This window comes from Cervus elaphus, chromosome 29 (genome assembly GCF_910594005.1).
Source record: "Cervus elaphus chromosome 29, mCerEla1.1, whole genome shotgun sequence".
Lineage (NCBI taxonomy): Eukaryota > Metazoa > Chordata > Mammalia > Artiodactyla > Cervidae > Cervus > Cervus elaphus.
In genome coordinates, this window is record NC_057843.1 from 1963949 (window position 1) to 1989733 (window position 25785).

Sequence of the window (25785 nt, forward strand, 5' to 3'; positions counted from 1 at the left end):
GCAGCGGTCACCTGAACGGGGAATAATTCCCTATGAGGTCGTAAGACATTTCCCTCAGAGCCTCGCTTGGCGTTAGGACAGATGAGTGAAGGGGTGACTTCCCACTGCTCAGCACAGAGAACCTCTGTAGCCTGAGCTAACCTCAGCGAAGCACAGGTAGGGTGTTCTAGGCTGAAACCGAGAATAAGAGGATGAAGTGTCGTCTGTTGATGGTGTTTGTGTGGTCTTTTTCTTTTTTAATTTCAAGTGAAGCCACTCAGGCGCGTGCGACCTTTGCAACCCCATGGACTGTAGCCTACCATGCTCCTCGGTCCATGGAATTTTCCAGGCAAGAGTACTGGAGTGGGTTGCATTTCCTTCTCCAGGGGGATTTTCCCGACCCAGGGATTGAACCCGGGTCTCCCGCATTGTGGGCAGATGCTTTACCATCTGAGCCACCAGGGGAGCCGGAATAAGTGGAGGATAATTACTTTACAGTATTGTGGTGGTTTTCGCCATACATCCACATGAATCAGCCACTGGTGCACATGTGTCCCCCATCCTGAACGCCCCCCACCTCCGTCCCCACCCCCACCATCCCGCAGGGTTGTCCCCGAGCACCGGCTCTGAGTGCCCTGCTTCACGCATCAGACCTGCACTGGCCATCTGCTTTCCATATGATAATATACGGTTTCAACGCTGTTCTCTCAAATCATCCCACTCCCGCCTTCTCCCACAGAGTCCAACAGTCTGTTCTTTACCTCTGTGTCTCTTTTGCTGCCCTGCATATAAGATCGTCCTGACCATAGTCTGCTGTCATTTTTTTTAGCTCTTGTTTGAAGTTTGTTAATAGCCTGGTAGCTGGGGTGCACTTGTGAGCCCCCTGGGGGATGAGTCCAGCCTGGGGAACCGCCCGCCCCGCCCCGACCCGCACGGCCCGCAGCAGCCCCAGGCCCGGGCTCCAGGCTGTGGGTGCGGGGGAAGGGGCTGCGGCCGGCCGTCTTACCGAGTCCCCCCTCACCTCCCTCAGCCAGCACAGACGCCTGCGGCTACGACTCGGCAGGAGAGTCCGGCAGTGGCCACTTCCCGCCGCCGTCCCCGCTCTGGGAGCCGAACCCCTTCGAGCTGGCGCCACAGAAGCCGGCGGAGGCCCCTCCCGTGAGCGGCCCCGAGTCGGGGCTGAGCCCGGCCGCCGACAGGGAAGCCGCCGGCGTGCACCCCGCACGCGGAGTGAACGGGGTGGTGAACGGCCGAGCCGACGGCGGCACCGCTCTCCCCAGCCCGTCCGCCCTGCTGTCCCCCGCGAAGGAGCCGCCGCCTCTGCTCGCCAAGCCCAAGCTGTGAGTACCCCTGCCGCGTCCACCGTCCGGCCTCTGCCAGGGGCCCGGGGTCCAGACCTCCCCCGGGCAAGGCCTCCTGCAGGCAGGCGTCCCGGCTGGTGTGACCTCGCTACTCAATGGGGCCCCTCACATGTAAAAAACACCCCAAAGCAGAGAAGCAAGTGAGAGGCTTGGTTCAACCTGCCTTTTGCTAAAAACCGTAGGTGGTTTCGGCTGCGAAGGTGTCCTGCCCGGGGGCAGAGGTCTCTTCAGAGGGTGGGGAAGGGCCTGCTCAGAGCTGGCCTGTGAAAATCCCTGCCACTGCCTTAAGTGGAGGAGCTGGTGAGGAAATCTGACTAAGCACGGAGCCTGCAGCTAAAGATGGAGGTTCCAGGTGTGGCAGGCTGCCGGAGGGGTGGAGGAAGAGCGCCTCCCGCAGCCCAAGCCGCTGGGTGCAGGGCTCCACGAAAGGCGTGCTCCCACCCACACCACCTTCCTACGTGGTCCCCACTGTTACAAAAGGGTGGTCACGCTTGTATGCCCGGTTTGTGCTGCCACCACCCGGGAGGGTGGTGGTGAACCCGTTAGAGAGTCAGTTAAGGGATCCCTCTGAGCAGAGCAGAGCGGAGTCCCTGCCCTGACGGAGGTCGGCGGGAGCCTCAGAGTCCTATCACTGAGGCCGTGTATCCACGAGGGTGGACTCTGCAGGGCCTGTGCTCCCCTCGCTGTCTGGGGGAGGGGTGTGCTGTGGGGCAGGAAGGCGGCCTCAGGACAGGAGTGACTGCTTCCTCCCCCTGCCTGTGGCTCCTTGTGGGAACAGGCCAGTATTCAGATTAGGATGGCATCTTACATTCGTTCATCACTTTATTGTTTTGCGGGCAGTTTCATGGGCATTATTAGACCACTTAAAGAACAAGTCAGCCAGACTAGTGCCTGAGTCAACAGATGGGAAAGGAAACTTCCGCACTGCCCTGGATCGCAGCTTCAGAACTTGCTTTTATTATGTTTTACAGGCTTCCTCCTGTATCTGCCGGGCTCGTTGTGTGGGCGGTGGGCTGCTCAGCTGTGTACAGTAGCATGTTCCTCACCTAGACGAAGCCCCCCTGAAATGCGGGACAGGTCTCAGCACCTCAGAGAGGCCACCTGAAGAGAGGTTTATGCCCCTGTAGCTCCAGCCCACTGAATTAATTGCCTCTGCTGTCTGCTTTTATCTTTGCATCGAGAGTGTGTATTTGCAGTGCTTTTGATGAGGCAAGGGACCAGCCCTCCCGGGGTAGGGAGGGCAGATGTCCACCGACAGCACCTGCTGGCTCTTGAGTGTAAATCACCGGAGAGCGAACGGGAGGGGCTGCTCACAGGCCTCGCAGCCTCCGTATCTCAGGGCTTTCAGCAGCTCTTCAGCTCTAACTCGGCTGTGTGCGGGGTGTCTATAGGAGCTGGACAGAACACTTCTGTGGTTATTAAGAGCTACGTGAATGGCTCAGGCACAAGTTTGCAGACTGACATCATGATCTGCTTACTAGTCAGGAGTTCAGTTAAAGTCGAGTCCAGGGAGGTGGAGTTCAGTGTCTAAATCCCCTTCATGAGGAAGCTGAGGGAAACTTGGTAGCTTAGAAGTCACATTGCTGGCGGCAGGTTTTCGTCCTGCTTTCTGTTTTCAAATCTTTGTGTGTTTAAGTGTATCCTTAGAGCACCCCTTCATGACGTCCATGTTGTATGAGTACCTTCCAGTTACTACGGAGGAAATAATATGTGATTGACCCTTCCAACATATATATCAATTTTTAAATTTTCTTAGGAATTGTAGCATTTTTTGGATTTTGTTTTCATCACAAAGTGAGTGCATGCTTGAAGTGGCAGGTCAAACAATACAGAAGTGATTGAGGGAACCAGTGCCAAGGTCTGGTATGAGGCCTTCCACGCCTTTCTCTGTTATCGTGGTCTTTTCTGAGAAGGTTGACTTGTTGTTTTAAAGGTTGTATCCGTTGATAGGAATGCCACTGAATGGCATCTATAATGTGGAACGATGTCCAGGGTGTCAATGATTAATGTAACCACTAAGTAAAATTATTATAAATGTCTGTTTCTTTTCATACTTTGGGAAAAAATGAAATTTTGCATCTTATGATTAGCAGTGGAAAAACTGATCCACTCGAATCTTTTTTCATCAACCCCTGATTTTACTCCTTTTCATAGAAAAGGAGAGGCTTATATTTGGGGGGTGGGTAGGGAACTTTATGGCATACCATTCATCTGAATCATTTGTAAGCAAACAGGAAACAATTAGGAGGGACTAAAAATAATAGGAATTTAAATATTTACTCTTATTAAGTGCATCTGAAAAAGTATTTGATTTGTTAGATTCCTGAAAAAGTGTCATTGTCAGAAGGAAAATCTCTTTGTATTTTTCCTCTCAAATAGCTCAGTAGCAATCATAGGAGGGGAAAAAAAAAGACTAAAATGAAAAGGTGGGGATGTCCTGAATTCCTTTCTGCAGCAAGGTTCTGGAACAGAAACCCCCAGCGTGGGTCTTGCCGCCCTCCCAGCCCCTGGCTGTCTGCCTCTGCCCTGAAGGAGCGCCCTGGCCCAGGGTTGTAGGTTCCCATGTTCACCCCCAAGGCGGTGTCCTTGGCTCAGACTCTGCCCCTCCAGTGTGAGTTCACTGGGGTTGAGCATAGCCGTTCAGTGAGTTCCAGGTGCCCACACACCACACCACAGACCAGCGGGCACGTTCACTCCACCCAGGGAGAGAGTCCGAGAGTCTCCATGTCTGACACCCAGTGTCATCCCTCGCAGTGCACGGGAGAGAAGTCAAGTGCGGCTGAAATCATAGCGCTTATCAGAGCGAAAGAGGAGGGAAGGAAAGTAAACCAGCTGTGAGCTACTTGTCATGTTATCGTTCTTGTTCAGAGCCCACTGAGTAAGTCTACAAATGCTGCCTGAAGAGGCAAAATAAATACACCACTCAGTTTGTTAATGGTAGACAAAATCCCATCTCTTTATTCTTGCCGAAAAGCAGTCCCTGAAAGACACAGGTGTGTGGCGTCTCCAGGGACAAACCTGGAGGGACCTTGGGGCCTCACTGAGCAGGGGGCATGTGGAGAACACGGAGAAGCTGGTCCCATCCTCTCACCAAGAGCATCTCCTGCACCAGGCCCAGAGGCGTGGGAAGAGCGGACGCTGCTTTCAGGCCCCGTCTCTTCCTCCTTCTTTGATGTTCTTCCTCTGTGTGTGGAAGGAGCCGATGAGGCGTCCGGGAGGAGATGAGAGGAGGGGACGGGGCACGTCCCCGTGCTGGACGCAGGTCCGCTCAGCGGGGAGACGCTTGTGCGCTGAGCGCGGGTCCTCCGCCCCTCAGAGCCCCCTCTGTGTCTGAGGATGGAGACGTGACCCTGAGGTGCTCCCTGCTCCGTCACCTGCCCGAGGTGTGGGTGGAGCTTCCTCTGCTTGCTTCTCCCTGCCGTCTCCTCCCCCGGCCGCTGGAGGAAGCAGTGTCAGGATTCCTACCTGAGAGGGCCAAGTGGCTGCTCAGATGGGCTGCTCCTCGGGATCCTCGCGTCTTCCGTCCTCCTTGCTCTCGCTCCCACTGTGGATGGAGCTTCCTCTGCTTGCTTCTCCCTGCCGTCTCCTCCCCCGGCCGCTGGAGGAAGCAGTGTCAGGATTCCTACCTGAAAGGGCCAAGTGGCTGCTCAGACGGGCTGCTCCCCGGGATCCTCGCGTCTTCCGTCCTCCTTGCTCTCGCTCCCACCCTGAGCGCCCCAGTTCTTCCTGCAGCGCTTGTCGCACAGCGGGACGGGCCCTATAGATGCACTGCTGCCTCCATGTCGCGTGGCCCAGTTCTGGGCTGACATCTGCATGATGAGGAGCAGTGCTGAGAGCGGACAGGACGAGGAGGGGCAGCCTGGACCCCTCTCATCAGAGGGTCAGCGGAGCCGGACCTGCCCCGCCTGGAAGCTCCCCGTGGTCCCCACCCCGCTCCTAGACCTGAAACTGGGGCATGGGGCTCCCTTGCCTGGAGTGTCCACTCCCTGGCATGTCCTCGGGCTGCGGACAGCTGGCTGTCCCTTTCTTCCCTGTTACCACCTGCCCTGCTGTGTCCCCAGCTGTCCCCGTAAACCACTCTCTGCTGTCCCCCGTGCTGTCTCTGCTCACTTGCGTGCAGGCTGGTTTGGGTGATGTTTCTCCCATGGTGATGCTTCTTACTGTGGAAGACCTCACTGTCTTCTCACTGCGTTTTGCTGGGTCCTCGGTCAGGGCCTGACAAAGCATAAACATGCAGAAATATTTTGAATGAATGAAACAAGAACAGACCCACAAAGAGAAAGAAGTCTCTTCTGTTTAGAGTGACCTCATTTGTCGGGCTTGCTTCTGACCCAGGTACACTATAGGGTTTTTACTCTCTGTCCCCACCAGCCACAGAGGTTTCTCACTTGACGGTACTTCCCACTGACCTGCTTGTCCTAGAAGCTGAGTGAATATGAAGGATCAAATCAAAACCCCACCAATGGAGTTACAGTAGAGAAGGACATCTAGGGTACTTGATGTGGGTGCCTTTCCACTTCCTTGTTTCTTCTGTGGCCCCTTTTATGAATATCTTACTTTGCAACGCTGTGGATACCATGAGGTGTGTGGGGAAGCGAGGGACCCTTGCACCCTGCTGCCTGCTGGCCAGAGGATAGGCACCCTGCTGCTTCAAGGTGTGTGTCCTTGACGGGTCAACACCGTCTGATGCAGATGTCTGCTTACCTTCCGAGGGCAGCCGGCTGCTCCTCCCCATCCTGTTTATGGGGGATGCGTCCCAGGCCCCAGGTACAGCCCTGTCAGCACACTGGAAGTTTTCCTTCCTTTCACCTTTGCTGGCTGGGGTTCAGGAGCTCACTCTTGCATTCTGTCACTCTGCCTGTTTGGCTTTAGAACACAAATGGTCTCCTAGGTTCTAGCCTAGGTTAAGCCTTGCCTGCTAGATCTAAACACACACAACAACCAGAAGATAAGGAAAGCAGTTGGGGGCAAAGTAAGGAACAAAGGTCACATCACACCCTCTCCCAGCAGATGTGATGAGGTCCTTAAAGGTACAGAAATGTCCTAAAAGAAGCTTGAGTCCTCCTTGTGTCTAAAATAGAGTTGGAAGTATTTGCTGATAACACTATGTATATTTGAAGTAGTTTTCAGCATCCAGAAGGATGGTTTGTGTTGATAAGTGTTAGGCGCTCTCCGTGAACGAGTGCATGATGACGCAATGTCCCTTCAGTGAATCCATCTCATCTAAGTGCACATGAGGGCCCCTTGGGTGATCACAGAGTGAGCTGGAAAATGTAGTCCCTGCTGGCTAGAGACTTTTATTTTTAAAGAGGCAGGGACCTGGCTCAGAGAAAAGACAGAGCCATGTATGAACCACATGCCGAGAGACAGTGCTGTGAATCTGGTGTCCAAATATTAACAAAAGTGTTGAGCAAAAACTACTAGCAGAAACTGATGTATGAGCTGAATACTAATTTTGTGAAAGAAAACAAGTACCATTTCAACAGACTAAATGTGCATTATGTGGGAGTCTCTGGCGTCCAGCAGTTAGGGCTCGTGTTTTCACTTCGGAGGGCACTTTCAGTCCTTGGTCAGGGCATGAGGATCCTGTAGGTCACGTGGCATGGCCAAAAAAATAAATCGTATAAGTTCCTACTGTGTGTTAGAAGGAAACACAGCAGCTGTCACCAGGAGCTCTCAGGGAGGTGGGCTGCTGAACAGGTGACGTTTCCTTGTTCACTTGATTTCCCAACTGATTTTTCAACAATATGAGCTCTTTTATGCTTACAAGTGTTATTTTAAAAGAAATAATCCCTGGGCCTTCCCTGGTGGTCCAGTGGTTAAGACTCCATGCTTCCAATGCAGGGGCCTGGGTTCTGTCCCCGGCTGGGGAGCTGAGATCCTACATGCCTCGTGGCATGACCAGAAAAAAAAAAAGACAGACAGTTTTTTTAAAAATCCAATTTAAAAAAATTTATTAACAAAATAAGCCCTTTTGGAGCCTGTCTCTCCTGTCCTCCACCCTCTGTTCAGCCTCAGCTCAGTCACCAGGGTCAGTCGGCTCTGAGCACAGCTGGAGGCAGGAGGCTGTGGCCCTGTGAGCTCCCACCCCCCACCCCCGGCCCCAAGCCCTCCTCTCCCCCCAGACACCGGGGGCTCCTGGACTCCCCCTGGGCTGTGACCACATCCCGGGAGCCCTCCCTGGAGAACACCCTGTGTTCCAGACAGACTCTGCTCCCCACTCATGTCTGTGTTCCTCTCCTCTCCGCCAGCCCCACCCGCTTCCTCCAAAGGCGTCTCAGGAGTTGGGATGCAAGTGAGAGGAGTCAGACATTGCCATCGTAAAGCCCAGATAAGCCAAGTATTTTACAGATCAGCCTTGCGTGTCCAGTCCACACAGGGCCTCGCACAGAAAGTAGGGTGAAACTTCCGGCTCAGAAGCAGTGGGGAAGGAGAAGAGATGCAAGGAGGAAGATTGAGGTCCCGAGTCAGACAACAATGCTGTCAGGAAAATGCCTGCCGACAGAGGACGGGGGGCTGAGGCCAGCGGTGAGAGAGGCCAGGGAGTCCAGGACAGGAGCTGTGTGATTGTGGAAATGGGAGGACCCATTGGGGTTGGACACTGGCCCATGACGCCCCCAGGGAGCCTGGTCTCAGGACTCGGTTACAGCCGTGGCCCGCTCTCCAAGATGAACACCTAGTCACAGCTTTCTCCTTGGCCGGCACCACCGGCCAGCCCTTGCTGGGTCAGAAAGGGAAGCAGGTGAGGCCGCATTGGGGCTTGAGGGGAAAAGAGCTAGGAGCCAAGGGAATGGACACCAAGGATGAAGATGACTCAGGAGGGGAGATGGGAGAACAGGGAGATGGGGAAGCAAGCGAAGCGGAAGAGGATGCTGAACGTTCAAAACCTCAAGACAGAGGGACTTGCAAGCGGCTGAGGCGCTGCAGGGAGGCCTGAGTGTCCAGGGGAGGTGCCGGACGGGATGTCCCAGCGTGGAGAAGGTGGTCAGGGAGCCCGAGGTGGACACTTGGCTGGGTCTGACTCTTTGCTACCCCATGGACTGTAGCCTGCCAGGCTCCTCTGTCCATGGGATTCTCCAGGCAGGAATACTGGAGTGGGTTGCCATGCCCTTCTCCAGGGGATCTTCCCAACCCAAGGATCAAACCCGGGTCTTCCGCAATGCAGGTGGATTCTTTACCATCTGAACCACCAGGGAAGCCCAAGGAACACTGGAGTGGGTAGCCTATCTCTTCTCCAGGGGATCTTCCCAGCCCAGGAATCGAACCAGGGTCTCCTTCATTGCAGGCAGATTCTTTACCAGCTGAGCTACCAGGGGAGCCTGAAGTGGACACTTTAGAGGGAACGTTTACATGGATGACGACTAGGGGAAGCAGTGAAGCTGTCAGCAGAGTGAGGTCCTGGCCAGGGCTGGCGTCAAGCTGGGGACAGGGATGGTGGGAGGGGCGCAGAGACCTTGAAGAGAGGGGGCCACCCTGGGGGGTCAGCACTGTCCTCGGAGTGGACCAGGGAGTCCAGGACCACGCAGGATGCTCCTCGGTCAGAGAGGATCACGACAGATTCCCTAACATTCTCAAGACTTCAGTAACGTGCGTCAGTACAGAAGCATTTCCAATGACACTTCAAGGAGGCGGGGTGTTGTTTGGGAACAAGGTCCCCACAGATAACCCTGCAGAGGGGCTCTGTGGGGCCAGAGCAGGGGGACCAGGAGGAGAGGCAGGGGCAGGCTGCCTCGGGGAGGGGTGGGGCAGGACTGTCAGGCACCCTGGGTCACCTGCTGGGGTTCCACACTCAGCGACCCAGGCAGTGTTTGTACTGAGAAGCAGATGGCCATCTCCAGTCCAGTTCACACTTTTTTGTTTGTTGCTTCTCATTTTATTTCCATAGTAGCAGTGTGTTCGTTCTGTGGTTGCCACCTCTTCAATCCAGGCAGGACCGTGAGTGGGTTTTTATTGTACAAGCCTCTTTCCTAGATTTTGATACTGTAAGACAGTCATTCTTAGCTAGTGACTCTCTAACCCATCGGTATTGAATTTCAGTTTGTGTCTACAACTTTTACTACTAGAGAATTTATTTCTGTCTGCTGCAACAGACCAACATTGGGTTGCCAGTTTTGTTTCTGGTTTTTTTTTTTACCATCCATTTCTTTTTTTCTGTGAACACGTAGATTCTTCACTGAAAGGAATCCATCACCTAATGGTGAAAATATTAGTCACAGGGAGCTTTATTTGAGTTAATTCCTCTTACATGTGTAAAAGCAGACTGCTCATTTTCTCAGCAGACCTAAGGATAACTGTTTCCTTACTTGACTTAAGTTATGATTACACAAACCTCGTGGAGAGCACTGGAATGGATGTCGGTTTTTGAAAAGTTTTTCCATATGTGGCAGGGAACTGGATATTCTTTCATTTGGTTTTAAGAATAAGGTCCTTGTTAAATGAGTTGGATAAAACACGTAGATTTTCATGAGACACATTGGCTGGATAACCGTGCGTAAATTGACACACAAGTTTGCTCCCTTATTCAGAAGGAAGCTATGAATTAATTGTAGTCAGGACCTGCAGCTTTGCTGTGTGAGGTTCACATCTTCTGACCCTGGGTGTGGAGGTCATACGAGGGTGATGTGGGCGCCTCCTGTGATCAAGGCTGTGGGAAGGATGTGTATTGACTCTGAAGGTTTTTGATGATGCTCAAAAGCCTTTGTAAACAAGAGCATTCAGTTAGTGTCCCTGTGTCTCACGTCTCTCCCATGTCTTAACTCAGAAACCCTGGAGTGTGCCTGCTTATGCCCTGCTTCGGTTCACAGCGTCACATGGGTCCCCTTTGTATGTCTATGAGGGCGAGGGTGTATCTTTTCAAATGGTCTTTGCGACTCCAGCCTCCTGGTATGAAGCTAGTGACACCCTGGATTCACTAACATACTCTCCAAGTACTTTTCCTTCTCTCTGCATGTTGGGAACCACAAGGAGTAGGTCCTGCTCACTGGTGTGCTTTTTTATCTCAGAGGATTTTATAAATCGGTCACATATGGGTAATTATATGGCTCGGCTATCATTGCAAACTTTTCTGCTTTCCTAGTAATAGCCATTAAATGTGAAGGTTGTGAAAGATTTCTGGAAAGACCACAAATATTTTCTTGTCCTTGTTTCTTTCTTCATTGGAAAATAGTTCCCGTGCCATCTGGTTTCTGGGATGTATCATTGTGTTCAGTACCATCTGCAGCAAGAAAAATAAAAGCCGTCAAACACGGCCTGAGTACCGTGCAGTGCACAGTGAAAGATCTCCTGTCTTTTCTAACTTGGACTTTGTAGCTTGGCCTCTAGATAGTTTGGCCTCGGAGTGAAGCCTCATTCTGGGGGACTTGTTTATCGTCGGTTCCCTCCTCTCCTTCACAGCTGTCGTTTCCTTTAGATCCAGTGTGCATTCGGTCACAAAGCAGCCTCACACTCAGAGGGGAGGATTCCACAGTGAGGCCTGAGAAACAGCAGGAGTTTCACTTCATGTGTTTTCATTATCCTGTGTTTAAGAACTGTATTTGGTCTCGTCCTTACTGTGACAGTCTGATACTAAACAGCTGTCTTGCTAGAGAGAAAGATAATGAAGAAGTTTTAATTTTTACCCAAAAATGGCATATGGAAGTTTCTAGAAGCAGTGAGATGGCCCCTGTCCGAGCGTTCCTTGAGAAGTTGATTTCCGCCAAAGGCCACTGCCCCCGTGGTCACTGTGTGTCGCCCACGGGGAAACAGCGAGGCTTTCTCTTGCACGTAACGAAAGGTCAAAGACCACTTGCACATAGCCCGTAGGAAGCAGTGTAAGTAAACTGGAATTCTCCCACAGTCGTGAGTGGGTGGAGTGAGGAAGGGACGGCTGTGCAGGGCCGCCTTTGTTCTGGCTCCTCTCACTCAGGACCGAGGAGGGCGCCTCGGAAACCGGAACCCTGGTGCCGGGGCCACCTGCCAGTCCGCCCTTGCTCTGCATCTGGGCCTGTCCCTCCTCGGCATGCCCTCCTGCCTGAGCGCCTGGCAGCGTGCAGGCAGGCTGGTGATGCGCTAGACGCCACCCAGATGTAGACCAGGCCTCAGACCTAGAGCTGGATTTGCGTGGAACCCCATGGCTGAGGGGGTCCAGGCAGACAACAGGCATCGGGGACAGGCCCCAACTGGGCGTGTTTGGGGAAGCCATCCGGCCAGGCTGGCTCTATGTCGTGGGTTTGGGTGGGACGTTGGCCTGAGCTGAATGGCCTTTTGCTTAAGAGCTTAACCTCTGGAAAATGACCAGAAGTCGCTCCAATACTGTATCTGTAGATGATAAATTAAAGTTTCGAATTCCTCTGTCTCCCAGACCCTTCCCAGCCTGCAGTGTACACTCCACAGGGCCTTGTTGTTCAATCATGCAGTTACCCAGCCGTGTCCGACTCTTTTTGATCCCATGGACTGCAGCACGCCAGGCTTCCCTGTCCTTCACCATCTCCCGGAGCTTACTCAAACTCATGTCCGTCAAGTCGGTGATGCCATCCAACCATCTCATCCTCTGTCGTCCCCTTCTCCTCCTGCCTTCAATCTCTCCCAGCATCAGGGTGTTTTCCAGTGAGTCAGCTCTTCACATGAGGTGACCAAAGTACTGGAGTTTCAGCTTCAGCTTCAGCATCAGTCCTTCCAATGAATATTCAGGACTCATCTCCTTTAGGATGGACTGGTTGGATCTCCTTGCAGCCCAAGAGACTCTCAAGAGTTTTCTCCAGCACCACAGTTCAAAAGCATCAATTCTTTGGCGCTCAGCCTTCTTTATGGTCCAACTCCACAGAGTCTAAAATAAACTAATTTAGGGTTGTATGAGAAAATAACTGAGTTCTTCTAGCTTTCTGCATCCCACTTGGTTGTGAGCAATCTCTCATTTACTCTGGATTTATTCCCAGATTGAGTCATTTTCCCCCAGTGTCAAATTTCCCCTGTGATCTACTTTCACATGAAACTAATAGACATCAACTTTTTTGATCTTTTTTTATTAATTTTTTTCCTTGAGCTATAATTGTCATGGAACACCATATTAGTTAAGATGTGCAGTGTGTTTCCTATATACGATTGTGAAACGGCCACCACAATAAGCCCACTTAATACCCATCACTGTGAGGAGGACATTGGAGACCTACTCTCTTAGCAGCTTAGAAATGTACAGCACAGCTTTGTTAACTGTGGCCAACATGTGATCCGTCACATCCCAGAACAACTGGAAGTATGTAGCTTTTGATCCCTCTTTACCCAGTTCACTTACCCCTCACCACCTCCAGACTCTGGCAACCATCAATCTAGCCTCTGTATCTGTGAGTTCAGTTTTTTGGGTTTGTGGTTTTCTTTTAAAGATTGCACATAAAGATGAGATCATACAGTTTTAGTCTTTCTCAGTCTGTCACGTACCATAATGCCCTCAGGGTCCATCCACGTTGTCAAAAAAAGCAGAATTGCCTTCTTTTTATGGCTGAATGTTGCGTGTGTGTGTGTGTGTGTGTGTGTGTGTGTAGAAGTGGGGGAGAGAGAGGGGACACCCTCCTGTCTTTATCATTCATCTATCAGTGAATGCTTAGCCTGCATCCATGTCTCGGCTGTTGTGAATGCAGCTGTAGCAAACATCGGGGTGCAGCTGTCTCTTCAGAATAGTGGTTTCATTTCCTGAAGATAAGTGTCCAGAAGTATAATCACTGGCCCAGACGTTGCTCTGTTTCTAAGTTCTGTGACGCCTCCCTACTGTTCTCCACACTGGCTGCACCGATTTACATCCCTACCGTCAGGGTGGGAGGGTTCCATTCTCTCCACGCCCTCTCCTGCGTTTATCACTTACAGACTTTTCGATGATGGCCATTCTGACAAGTGTGAGTGGATACCTCCTTGCAGTTTTGGTTTGCGTTTCTCTAAGGATTAGTGATACTGAGCGTCTTTTCAGCTGTCTGTTGGCCATCTGTGAGTCTTCCTTAGAAAAATGTCTGTTCAGGTCCTCTGCCCATTTTTAATCAGGCTGTTCGTTTTGTTTTTTTTTCCTGCTGTTGAGTCCTGTGAGGTGTCTGTATAGTTTGGGTATTAACCCTTTATTGGTCATATAACTTCTGTTTTAGTGGGTCGCCTTTTTGTTTTTGTCGATGGTTTCCCGTGCTGTGAGCATGTCTTGTTCTAAGAAACAATCTATTCACTTATGGTCCATGTTGACTTGAGTGTGTAATCAGAACACTGTCTAAAGGTGAAACAGGATTATCGTGGAGATTACAGGAGGGAAAAACCAGTCTATACAGTCATAACCTGAGAGTCTCCACCATGGGCCGAACACTCCCCGCCGACAAAGGCACATGGTGGGTGGGTTTATCCTTATGGGAGCAGGGACTGCTGTCCTACGTGAAGAGTAAGTAGACACGTTGGACATTTTTCCTCTGAAAATGCTTAATTGCTGCTACTTACACAACCTGGATGTGTCACACTGATGTAACATTTCAAAATAAGGAGTTGTGTAAGTCACAGAGAAATTGTTTCAGCAACTTTTTGCAGGTGCAGGAGACTGGTCTGGTGATTGGCGTATCTGGGAGATGGTGCTCAGGCTTACCCAGTCTATTTCCCGTCTTGGTCGTGGCCTTCTTTTTATGATGAACTATCTGTAGCCTTGTCGGGTCTTGTTGAGACCACCAGGGCAGCTAGTCAGCACCTTTTGAACACTGTTGCTGCTTTTTCTTTTTTAACTGAAAAAGTTCTTTCTTAACAGTGTTTTCTTCATTTCTGCTATGCAACAGAATGACTCAGTTATACGTGTACGAACACGTTCTTTTTCATATCCTTTTCCGTTATGGTTTGTCACAGGACACTGATTGTAGTTCCCTGTGCTGCCATTCCGTATGTAATGGTTTGCATCTGCTAGCCCAAACCCCCACTCCATCCCTCCCTCCTCCTTGGCAGCCACAAGTCTCTTCTCTGTGTCTGAGAGTCTGCTTCTATCTCATAGATAAGGGGTTGTTTGCATCATATTTTAGACTCCACATATGTGGTATTTGTCATTCTCTGACTTCACTTAGTATGATAATGTCTAGCAGTGGACCATTGCTACGGATGGCATTACTTCATCCTTTTCATGGCTGAGTAGTATCCCATTGTGTGTATGCACCACAGCTTCTTTATCCGTTCATCTGTTTATGGACATCTGGGTTGTTTCCTTGTCCTGGCTGCAGTGAACATTGGGGTGCATTAAACGCTGCATTTCTTGTGTTATTGTCCTGCTGTGACAGTATCTGAAATGCAGGTGTGTCCCGTGGCAATCCCCGCATTCTCTCCTCCATTCTTGACCAGCTGCTCTGTGGCTCAGGGCACAGCTGTTCCTCCTGACTCCCCTTCACTGTCATCCTGGCAGTGCCTTCCCCTCTTTCTTTTCTTGGTTCCTGGCTCCTAAATGCCAAGTGTTTCATTTTTTCATTTTCCTCTCTCATATGCCAAAAGCTCACACCCTCCAGTAGCTTTCAAAGAAAGCATAAAGGACCAGTGGCTTCTGGAACCAGACATGGAACAACAGAGTGGTTCCAAATCAGGAAAAGAGTACGTGAAGGCTGCATATCATCATCCAGCTTATTCAGCTTATTTTACTTATTTGACATCATACGAAATGCCAGGCTAGATGAAGCATAATCTGGAATCAAGATTGCCAGGAGAGATATCAACAACCTCAGATATGCAGATGATACCACCCTAATGGCAGAAAGTGAAGAGAAACTAAAGAGCCTCTTGATGAAGGTGAAACAGGAGAGTGAAAAAGTTTGCTTAAAACTCAACATTCAAAAAACTAAGATCATGGCATCCGGTCCTATCACTTCACAGAAAATAGATGGGGAAAAATGGAAACAGTGATAGATTTTCTTTTCTTGAGCTCCAAATTCACTGCAGATGGTGACTGTAACCAAATGAAAAGATACTCCTTGGAAAGAAAGCTGAGACAAACCTAGATAATGTATTAAAAAGCAGAGATTGCACTTTGCCAGCTAAGGTCCATAGAGTCAAAGCTATGGTTTTTCCAGCAGTCATGGACGGATGTGAGAATCGGACTATAAAGAAGGCTGAGTGCCAGAGAATTGATGCTTTCCAACTGTGGTGCTGGAGAAGACTCTTGAGAGTCCCTTGGACAGCAAGGAGATCAAACCAGTTAATTCTAAAGGAAATCAACCCTGAATATTCATTGGAAGGACTAATGCTGAAGCTGAAGCTCTAATACTTTGACCACCTGTTGCAAAGAGGCAGCTCATTGGGAAAGACCCTGATGCTGGGAAAGATTGAGGGCAGGAGGAAGAGGGGGCAAAAGACGGTGAGATGGTTGGATGGCGTCACTGACTCAATGGACATGAGGTTGAGCAAGCTCTGGGAGAGGGTGAAGGACAGGGAGAGCTCTGTGTCAGGGATGACATCATGCCCTGTCTCTCTCTGCAGCTATTAATCATTGGAGGGTTTTTTGGGGGGAGGGTGACTGTCATTATTGTTGTTACTTAGCTGTCCCCCACCATTTTTGGCATTTTCTCTATTCTCTCAAGTTTCTTTCTTTCTTGCTTTCTTTTTTGTATCCACTTGCCCTGAATTCTGTGTTTGAGGTTTTCCTTAAATATCTCATGATCAGTGACTGGAAACTGTCTGGTTGGCTGCGGCTTGCTGGCAGGTAGCAGTCCCCCTAGTATTTGGCAAGGACCCCAAATGCCAGGGTCTACAGGCCTTTCCTCATAGATTGCTCAGTTTCTCCAGAAGGAAAAGTGTTCATTTCCTTCCCTGGCCAAGACTGGACAAGCAGGGACTGCTTGGCAGACATCTGGAGGCTGGGAAGAAGGGGCTGGCCTCATCCCTAGGTGGGCACATCCAGCTAATTCCTGTCCTCATCTTCAGCTTCTTCCCTCGCCCGTTCCCTCTGCTGGTCAGGTGTCGCTGGGTCTGACTGTCCCCACAGTGGAAGCCTCCTGACTCTGAAGGACAGGAGGAGGTGTGGCTGAAGCTCCCGGAACGGGTGGAGCTGGTCTCCCAGGAACCCCAGGCTGCCCGCTGCCCCACCACCCCCCACCTTCGGAGGAGGCTAGTGGCCAGGCCTTCTGTTGCTCAGGGAGCGTCCTTCCTGTTGGTGTCAGCTCCTGGGGCACCTGGCTCCCACCCTGCTGTCTAGAAGTCAGTGAGGCTCCCTTCATTCTTATCCCAATGAAACTGCAGTGGTTCTCCCTCCCTCCCTCCCCTCTAACACCCCTGATCTAAGAAAGAAACAAAAATAGAATGTTTCCATTGAGTCCACAACGTTTTAGTAAAAGCCTATTTGTGACTTTGGACCCTGTTGTTAAGGGACACTGTTTCCGGTCTCAGGAAGCAGTGTAGACTGAGGAGAGTCCCCTACTGCAAACGAGGTGACCTTGAACAAGCCTCTCAGGTCCCGTCTCAGTTCCTCCTTGAGTCAAGGGCATGTCGACGTACCTGCTTCATGGGATTGTGGTCTTAGGAGCAATGTGCTGGGACAGAGCGGAGCCACAGGGCGGGCACCCAGCTGGTGCTGCCTACGTTTGTTGGCATTATTTTCATTAAGGCAATGTGGACAATGACTCTTTTGTTCCTTGACTACACATAGAGAAAGTTTCTGAAATAAGCAACTTGCAAATCTTGCAAAATACAAGTGAATTTTTCCTAGGTTATGTTCCCTCCCACCCCTCCACCCCAGCTTCACCTTGAAAATGTAGTGAGGAAAAAAATTTGATGGAAAAATCACTGACCATTTAGGAGTTCTGGTTTTCATTCAAGTCCCCTAGAGTTCCTGAAAATTACATGTTTGAGCTTTTTTATACGCTGAATATCAGAAATGAGGGGAGTAGGGACTTTCCTGGCAGTCCAATGGTTAGGGCTCTGCACTTTCACTGCAGGGGGCACAGGTTCAGTCTTTACTGGGAAACTAAGATCCCCCTGCTGCATAGCACAACCGAAAAACAGAGAGAGAGAGAGAGAGAGATGGGGTGGGGCGGGGCACTTGTGCTTATATAAGGCTGCAAAATGTTGAGTCTGTTCTCTGGGGCAGGCTCAGCTCTGTAGCCATGCAGGAAACACTGCTCACGGACCACAGGAGGCCCTCAAAGCACTTTAATAACCAACTGATCTGTCATGAAGGAGAAGTTTCTAAATTCACCAAGGCATGCCTGCATCTCCTCCCGTGACAAAGAGCTCTGGAAACTTCAGGCAGCCCAGGACCCCTGTCCGTGTCTGCAGCCCAGGACAGACCCTCTTCCAGCAGGAGTTTCTGCAGGACGCTTACTGGTCAGCTCTCCTGAAGCCCCTTCCCTCTCTTGTTGCCATGCAGGTGAGTGACTTAAGCTCAGTGCCAGGTGGTGAATAACTTGAAGAACAAGTGTAGCGATGATTCAGAGGAGTCGTAAGTCATGAGGGAGAGAGGAAACTTAATGTGTGTTGCTGGGGCTGAGCCCAGAACAACCTGAGCTGATGTAGGGCAGGCTGGTGGCCTTTTATTGGAGAAAGCCAGTTGCTGCCCACCCGGTCCAGAAGTTCAGGGTCTGTTGGAAATGATATTTAGGATCAGGGAGCATAATCAGAAATTTCAGAAGAGTGTAGGATGTTTATGAATGGCTCCAAAAGTAACCATGAGCTCAAAGGGCAATTCTTCCCTTTTCTGACCTTAAAATAATGCCATTCCTAGTCAAACCAAGGTTATCGGAGGGTAAATCAAAGTGTTAACTGATGTAGAAAGTGATTCATCAGGAACATTAAAAAAATATACATGATACGTTTATTTTATATAATCTGGCACTGTATTCTTCACAACGAATTGTTTTCTCCACTGAAATGAATTCACATGAAAGAAATCCTAACTGGAATATGATTCGAAAACTAGGAGCTCCATCTTCAGGGTGGAATAGTTTGGAAAACTTAAAGAAATGTTTCTCACTCCTACAAGGAGAACATTAATACTATATAGCACATAAATCAGATAGACTAGAAACTAATGGAAGGTTTTAGGACCTCATGTTGACATGGATTCTTGGTATTCTTAATCTAATTCTTAAATATTTTCATTCCTAATCCTGAAACTGTATAAATTTATGTGATTCTTTTATCTTGTCTCTTCCTTTTAAGTGGATAAGTGCTGAAACTTAGCTAGCTTTTATTAACTACGTGCCTAATTCATTTTCCTTGTTCTAACAGCTTTAATGAGATGTAATTCACACACTATACAGCTCACTCATGTAGAGCATACAGTTCGGTGGTTCTCAGGGTAGACACAGTAGGCCCACCCATTGCCACGGTCACTTTTTTAGAACATTTTCATCAGAAAGAAACCTGGTGCTTTCTAGAGTAAGCCCTCCTCCCAACCCCCCATTTCCCACCCCTAAGCAACCTCTCTTCTGCGTGCTTCACATAAATAAAATCTTACTGTATATAACCTTTGTCTATGGCTACTTTCATTAGCATGATGGTGTGATTACTCACCTAGAGCCAAACATCCTGGAGTGCGAAGTCAAGTGGGCCTTAGGAAGCATCACTATGACCAAAGCTAGTGGAAGTGACAGAATTCCAGCTAAGCTCTTTCAAATCCTAAAAGCTGATGCTGTGAAAGTCCTGCATTCAATATGCCAGCAAATTTGGAAAACTCAGCAGTGGCCACAGGACTGGAAAAGGTCAGTTTTCATTCCAATCCCAAAGAAAGGCAATGCCAAAGAATGGTCAAAGTACCTCACAATTGCAGTCATCTCACACGCTAGCAAAGTAATGCTCAAAATTCTCCAATCTAGTCTTCAACAGTATGAGAACTTCCAGATGTTCAAGCTGGATTTAGAAAAGGCAGAGGAACCAGAAATCAAATTGCCAACATCCATTGGATCATAGAAAAAGCAAGAGAGTTCCAGAAAACCATCTACTTTTGCTTTATTTACTACGCCAAAGCCTTTGACTATGTAGATCACAACAAACTGGAAAATTCTTCAAGAGATGGGAATACCAGACCACCTTACTGCCTCCTGAGAAACCTGTATGCAGGTCAACAAGCAACAGTTAGAACCAGACATGGAACAACAGACTGGTTCCAAATTGGGAAAGGAGTACATCAAGGCTGTATATTGTCACCCTGGTTATTTAATTTATGTGCAAAGTACATCATGCAAAATGCCAGGCTAGAAGAAGCCCAAGCTGGAATCAAGATTGCCGGAAGAAACATCAACAACCTCAGATACACAGATGACACCACCCTTATGGCAGAAAGTGAAGAGAAACTAAAGAGCCTCTTGATGAAAGTGAAAGAGGAGAGTGAAAAAGTTGGCTTAAAATTCAACATTCAGAAAACTAAGATCATGGCATCCGGACCCATTGCTTCATGGCAAATAGATGGGGAAACAATGGAAATGGTGACAGACTTAATTTTCTTGGGTTCCAAAATCATTGCAGATAGTGACTGCACCCATCAAATTAAAAGACACTTGCTCCTTAGAAGAAAAGCTATGACCAGCCTAGACAGCATATCAAAAAGCAGCGACACTACTTTGCGAAAAAAGGTTCATCTAGTCAAAGCTGTGGTTTTTCCAGTAGTCGTGTATGGATGTGAGAGCTGGACCATAAAGAAGGCTGAGCTATGAAGGATTAATGCTTTTGAACTGTGGTGTTGGAGAAGACTCTTGAGAGTCCCTTGGATAGTGAAGAGATGAAAGCAGTCAATCCTAAATGAAATCAGTCCTAAATGTTCATTGGAAGGACTGATGCTGAAGCTAAAGCTCTAGTACTTTAGCCAAGTGATGCGAAGAGCTGACTCATTAGAAAAAACCCTGATGCTGGAAGAGACTAAAGGCAGGAGGGAAAGGGATGACAGAGGATGAGATGGTTGGATGGCATCACTGACTCAATGGACATGAGTTTGAGCAAGCTCTGGGAGAGGGTGAAGGACAGGGAGGCCTGGCGTGCTGCAGTCCATGGGGTCGCAAAGAGTCGGACGCGACTGAGTGACTGAACAGCAGCAACAAATATTGTAGCGTGGATTTCACTGTTCAGTATTTCCTTCTTTTTAAGGCTGAGTAATATTTCACTGTATGAATTTACCATGTGTTGTTTATCTGTTCATCTGTTCATTCTCTTTGGAGATATATCTTTTCAAGTCCTGTGCCCATCTTTTAATTGGGGTGTTGGACATTGTTTGTTCTATAATCTGGCTAGTTGGCCTGTATCAGATATGCAATTGCAAATATCCTTCTCATTTTGGGGGATTGTTTTTATACTCTCTTGAGTGTCCTTTTATATACAGAAGTTTTTAATTTTGATGCACTCTAGTTTATCTCTTTATTCTTTTGTGCTTTTTGGTATCATTTCTAAGAAACCATTGCCAAATCCAAAAATTATGAGGATTTATTTCAATGTTTCTTTCTAAGAGTTTTATAACTTTAGGTGTTCTATTTAGGTCTTTGATCCATTGTGCTTTACTTTCTGTATGTGCTGTGAGGTTAGGGTCAAGCTTCTTTCCTGTGTGTGAATATTTAGTTGTATTAATACCAGCAGTGTTTGCTGAAGAGAATGTTCTTTCTCCATTGAATGATCTTGGCAGCCTTGTGGCCATTCACATACGAATCTGGATACACACCCAGGGAGTGGATCCCCAATCATATGGTAGTTCTATTTTTGGTTTCTTAGGAAGCGTCCATACGTTCTCTATGGCAGCTGCACCAGTTTACCTTCCCACCGACAGTGTAGGGGCTTCCCTGTTCTCCACGTTTTCACTAACGTTAATAGTTTGTGTTCTTTGATGATGGCCATTCTGACAGGCGTGAGGTGATATCTCATTGTGGTTTTGATCTGCATTTACCTGATAGTGATTTTGAGCATTTTTTCATGTGCCTGTTGACCATCTGTCTTATTTGGAGAATCGTCTGTTCAGGTCTTCTGTTTTTTCTAATTGGGTGTTTGTTTGTTTCTTTGCTGTTGAGTCATATGAGCTATTTATGTATTTTGGACATTAACCCCTTATCATTCATATCATTTGCAAATATTTCTTCTACTTGGTAGGTTGTCTTTTCATTTTGTTGATGATTTCCTTTGCTATGCAAAAACTTTAAGTTTAATTAAGTTCCCATTTGTTTATTTTTGCTTTAATTTCCTTTGCCTTAGATCTAAAAAAAACATTGGTAGTGATTTATGTCAGAGCATTCTGTGTATGTTTGCTTCTAAGAGTTTTACAGTTTCTGGTCTTACCTTAGGTCTTTAATCCATTTTGAGTTTATTTTAGTTTATGGTGTGAGAAAAGTTCTAATTTCATTCTTTTAGCAAGTTGGCCAAGAGTTCATTCAGGTTTTTCCATAACATTTTCTGGGAAAACCCATGTGGACTCTTTGGCCAACCCACTGCATACTATTGTTGAGTTTTCTCAGCACCACTTATTAATATTACAGTGACTCTCTTTTCTCCGTTGTGTATTTTTGCCTCTTCCGTTGCAGATTAATTGACCCTGGTGAGTGTGTTTGCGTCTGAGCGCTCTATCCTGCCCCATTCATCTGTGTGTCTGTTTTTGTGCCACTAATTCATCTTGTAAAATTATTGACATATTGAAAAAATATGACCAATGTGATGAGTACAATTTGATCATAAATGTAATTATCAAATATTAGTGTGTTTCGTGCTTTGTACTCAGGCACTCAGGTATGTCTGACTCTTTCAGACCTCATGCACTATAGCCTGCCAGGCTCCTCTGTCCATGGAATTCTGCAAACAAGAATATTTCCTTCTCCAGGGAATCTTCCTGACTTGGAGATCGAACCCATGTCTCCTGCATTGCAGGCAGATTCTTTACCACTGAGCCATCAGAGAAGCCCATTATTGTGCTTTAGTCATTAGCAACTAATGAAAAGTGAAATGATTTTACCAGCTATCTCATTGTCACTAGCAGAATCTCAAATCCTGATTACCTGAGGTATCAATTTTATCCTTAAAAATCACAAAGTCTGGGAACTTTTTTGAAATTGTACCTAAGATTCAAATTTACATCTTAATTAGGAAGCCCAACTAACTATAGCTACTCATTTATTTCTAAAAGACAGTGTTCAATACTTTAAGTTTCAGCATTAAGTGGTGGTGTAAGTCCTGGAGTTTGGTTTCTTTTGGAGCTGAGAATGTTATATGTCCAGCGGTGGAGGGAACCACGGGGGCCTTGGCCACACCAAGCTGGTCAGTAAGTCGACAGCTCCGTCAGATAGCCCCGCGGGGTGTCTCAGCCACAGTCGGTGTGTCCAGCCTTGTTTCTGTCTTTAAAGGTTTGGTGGGGTGAGGTGGAGGCATGGAATACAGAGTGGGTTTGGTGGGGTGAGGTGGAGGCATGGAATGTAGAGTGGGTCTGGTGGGCTGAGATGGAGGCGTGGGATACAGAGTGGGTCTGGTGGGCTGAGGTGGAGGCGTGGAATGTAGAGTGTGTCTGGTGGGCTGAGGTGGAGGCGTGGGATACAGAGTGGGTCTGGTGGACTGAGGTGGAGGCGTGGAATGTAGAGTGGGTCTGGTGGGCTGAGGTGGAGGCGTGGAATATAGAGTGGGTTTGGTGGGGTCAGGTGGAGGCGTGGGATACAGAGTGGGTCTGGTGGGCTGAGGTGGAGGCGTGGAATGTAGAGTGGGTCTGGTGGGCTGAGGTGGAGGCGTGGAATATAGAGTGGGTTTGGTGGGGTCAGGTGGAGGCGTGGCCGAGCCCGAGGTTGTACAGAGCGGCCAGTCTCCTTCTTTCTTGTCCAGATGTATTTTTGGTCTGAGCGTCTTTCTGCTCCAGGCGCCACTTTCTCATGTTATTTCATGTCTGTCATCAGCGTTTATCACAGACAAGCTACCGGTTTTTAAAAAGCAGCCTTGAGGAACACAACATTCTCTCTAAGGAAACCTGCCAAAAAGCCTGTGCTATTCCTCTAAGCACCAGAACTAAGAAAAGGAGGAAAAAGAAAGGTTTGGGGGGAGGAGGCGGGGGTGGGGAGTCTCCCATCACTGGGGGTCGTGACCTGGGAAATGCGCTCCCTGGGGCTCAGGGTCAGTGTCAGGAGCATCAGAGCTGGAGCCTGTTAGCCGTCAGGGAGCTCGGACAGGAGCAGAGTTGGGTAGTTGGCCCCTGATGATGTCCTGTTGACTCAGTCAGCGTCCCTCTGAGCTCATGGCCGGACAGCCTGGCCTCCTCAGTTCCTGGACCAGCCCAGGTGTCCAGCCCTCCGCGTGCTCCGTCTCGGGGGTGTCTCTGTCTGCATGTTCTCTAGGATGGGCCCATCGTGCTCCAGACTCCTCTCCCCCATGTCGCCATTTCACTGGCTGTTTGACCAGCTTCTGCAGGTTAACCTGAACCTTGTCGAGGGGGGACGCAGAGAGAAGACCCCGAAGCTGTCCCGAGGTGTCGGGAGAGGGCCCGTGGCGGGCCTCTGCCTCAGAGCCGCTGTTGGTGCCTCAGCTCAGTGCCTCAGTTTTGGTTCCATTTTTCCTCTCTCAAAATGCCACTGCTTTGTGGCTGGTAAGGTGTTTCCCTTAGTGATTATATGCCTTAGTTTTGTTATGTGTGCATACTGAGGCAAACATTATACTCTCTCTCACACACACACACAGCCATACACACACACTGAACACATCCACACACATATACACGTGCCCACTCCACACATCCACACACAAACTCACATATACTCACACACTCTTGCACGTCCACACACACACCACCACGTCCCCCCACACATACACACCACACTCACTTATGTATACACACTCACACATACATTCACACACACCACACACACACATACACTCACAAGCCCACACACACACCTCCACACACTTGCACTCACATACTAACAATCTCACACTCACACTCACAGATACACACACACTCACAACCCCACACACACCCATACTCTCACACACTCACACAGACACCCATACACACCACACACACACATACATATACACACCCCCTACACACATACATATACACACTCACACTCACACATGGCACCCCCCCCCACACACATATCCACACACACTTGCACATGACACGCACGTGTTGGTGGCCAGGGCCTCTTTTGGGAGCTCGCAGTCCTGAGGGTGCATGTGGCGTCCCCCTGCTTGTGACGTAGCTGCAGCCCCAGGTACCAAGTCCTCACACCAGCATCCAGGGCACAGAGCTACGTCTTGTGAGGCTCTGTTTATTTTATTCTGGACACATTCCTTTCCAGTGGATTTTCCCCTAAGTACCATTGACCACAGCTGCATCTCGGGTCCATGTTTCATTCCCAGAAAGGGCGGGAGAGTGGGGCCCCTGGCAGTTCTGGGGTCCTAGAGTAACCCCATCACTGAGATGGGTCACAGCTCAGGAACCCAGCCCTGAGAGAACCCCCATCCGTTGTCTGAGAAAGCAGAACTGGACACAGGGGCAGTAGGGAAGCTGTTGGGGAGCTCATGTGCAGATCACCGGCTGCCCCAGCATGTTCAAAAACGTTCTGGAAGGGACCCTCTAGGGCCTGGGTCCAGTTACTAGTGACCCCAGGGTCCAAATGTGCTGAGAGTGGTGGTGGGCACATGGAGAAGGGCAGACACCACGGGCAGCCTCCGAGGGCAGCGGGGTGGGCACTAACTGGCTGTCGCGCATCCCAGCCTTCACCTGATGGACGCAGAGGGTGTGCACACGGGGCCCTCCCAAACCCCATTCCATCACAAGCACGCTCTGAGCCCTTGGGGGCACACGGGTGCATGCGGATAGACACCCATGTTTGCTCTGCCTGCTGCCGGGGTTCTCTGCAGAGTGAGGTGCCAGTCTGCGTTCCCTCCCCTTCAAACACCCGATCTCATCTGACCTCCGAAGGGAGTGGGGCAGACTGGGGACATGCTCGTCTTTAGTGTTCAGAATCGGGGAATTAACAGAATGCCCCCAGCTCAGGTAACTCAAGAGACGGCTGACGTCGAACACACTGGAGCCTGCTTTTTTAAAAAATAAAATTGTATGTGAATATTACTGTTTTTGAGTGTCAGATGCAGAAGACAGCTGGAGGGTGAGACACTAAAGAAACACTCTTGCGGCATCTGGGTTCATCAGAAGGAAGCTGTGGGGAGGAGGTTGCGGAAGGTTCTGTCTGTGTGCCCTGTGTTTGCCATCACACAAGCAGCAGGCACCAGGGTATTTGCTGGGAGAAACTCCCTTACTAACAAAGTGCTCCGAAGTAAGACAAGAACTCACTGTTCCACTTTCCCCAAAGTCCTTGCTGTGACCCTGCTCAGGTTCTGGTCTCTGCACAAAGTGGGGGCAGCCTGTCGACTCACTGAGGGCCTCTTGGGGAGACTCTGCTCCTCAAGTCTCAGGTTCTGGTCTCTGCACAGAGTGGGGGCAGCCTATCGACTCACTGAGGGCCTCTCGGGGAGACTCTGCTCCCCAAGTCCCAGGGCCCGTGAGTCCTGAGCCCACCATGACCGAGGGGCAGAGAGA

At 49.3% G+C, this 25785-nt stretch overlaps 1 protein-coding gene across 4 annotated transcripts in view; it reads left to right on the forward strand.

Moving 5' to 3' along the window:
• PALLD (palladin, cytoskeletal associated protein) overlaps positions 1-25785 on the forward strand; it is a 383456-nt gene that overhangs the window by 202654 nt on the left and 155017 nt on the right. For all 4 annotated transcript variants that reach the window (XM_043890641.1, XM_043890645.1, XM_043890640.1 and 1 more), the window contains one exon: positions 1010-1319. In XM_043890641.1, coding sequence (XP_043746576.1) covers positions 1010-1319 — 310 coding nt within the window. The remainder of the gene's footprint in view (positions 1-1009; positions 1320-25785) is intronic.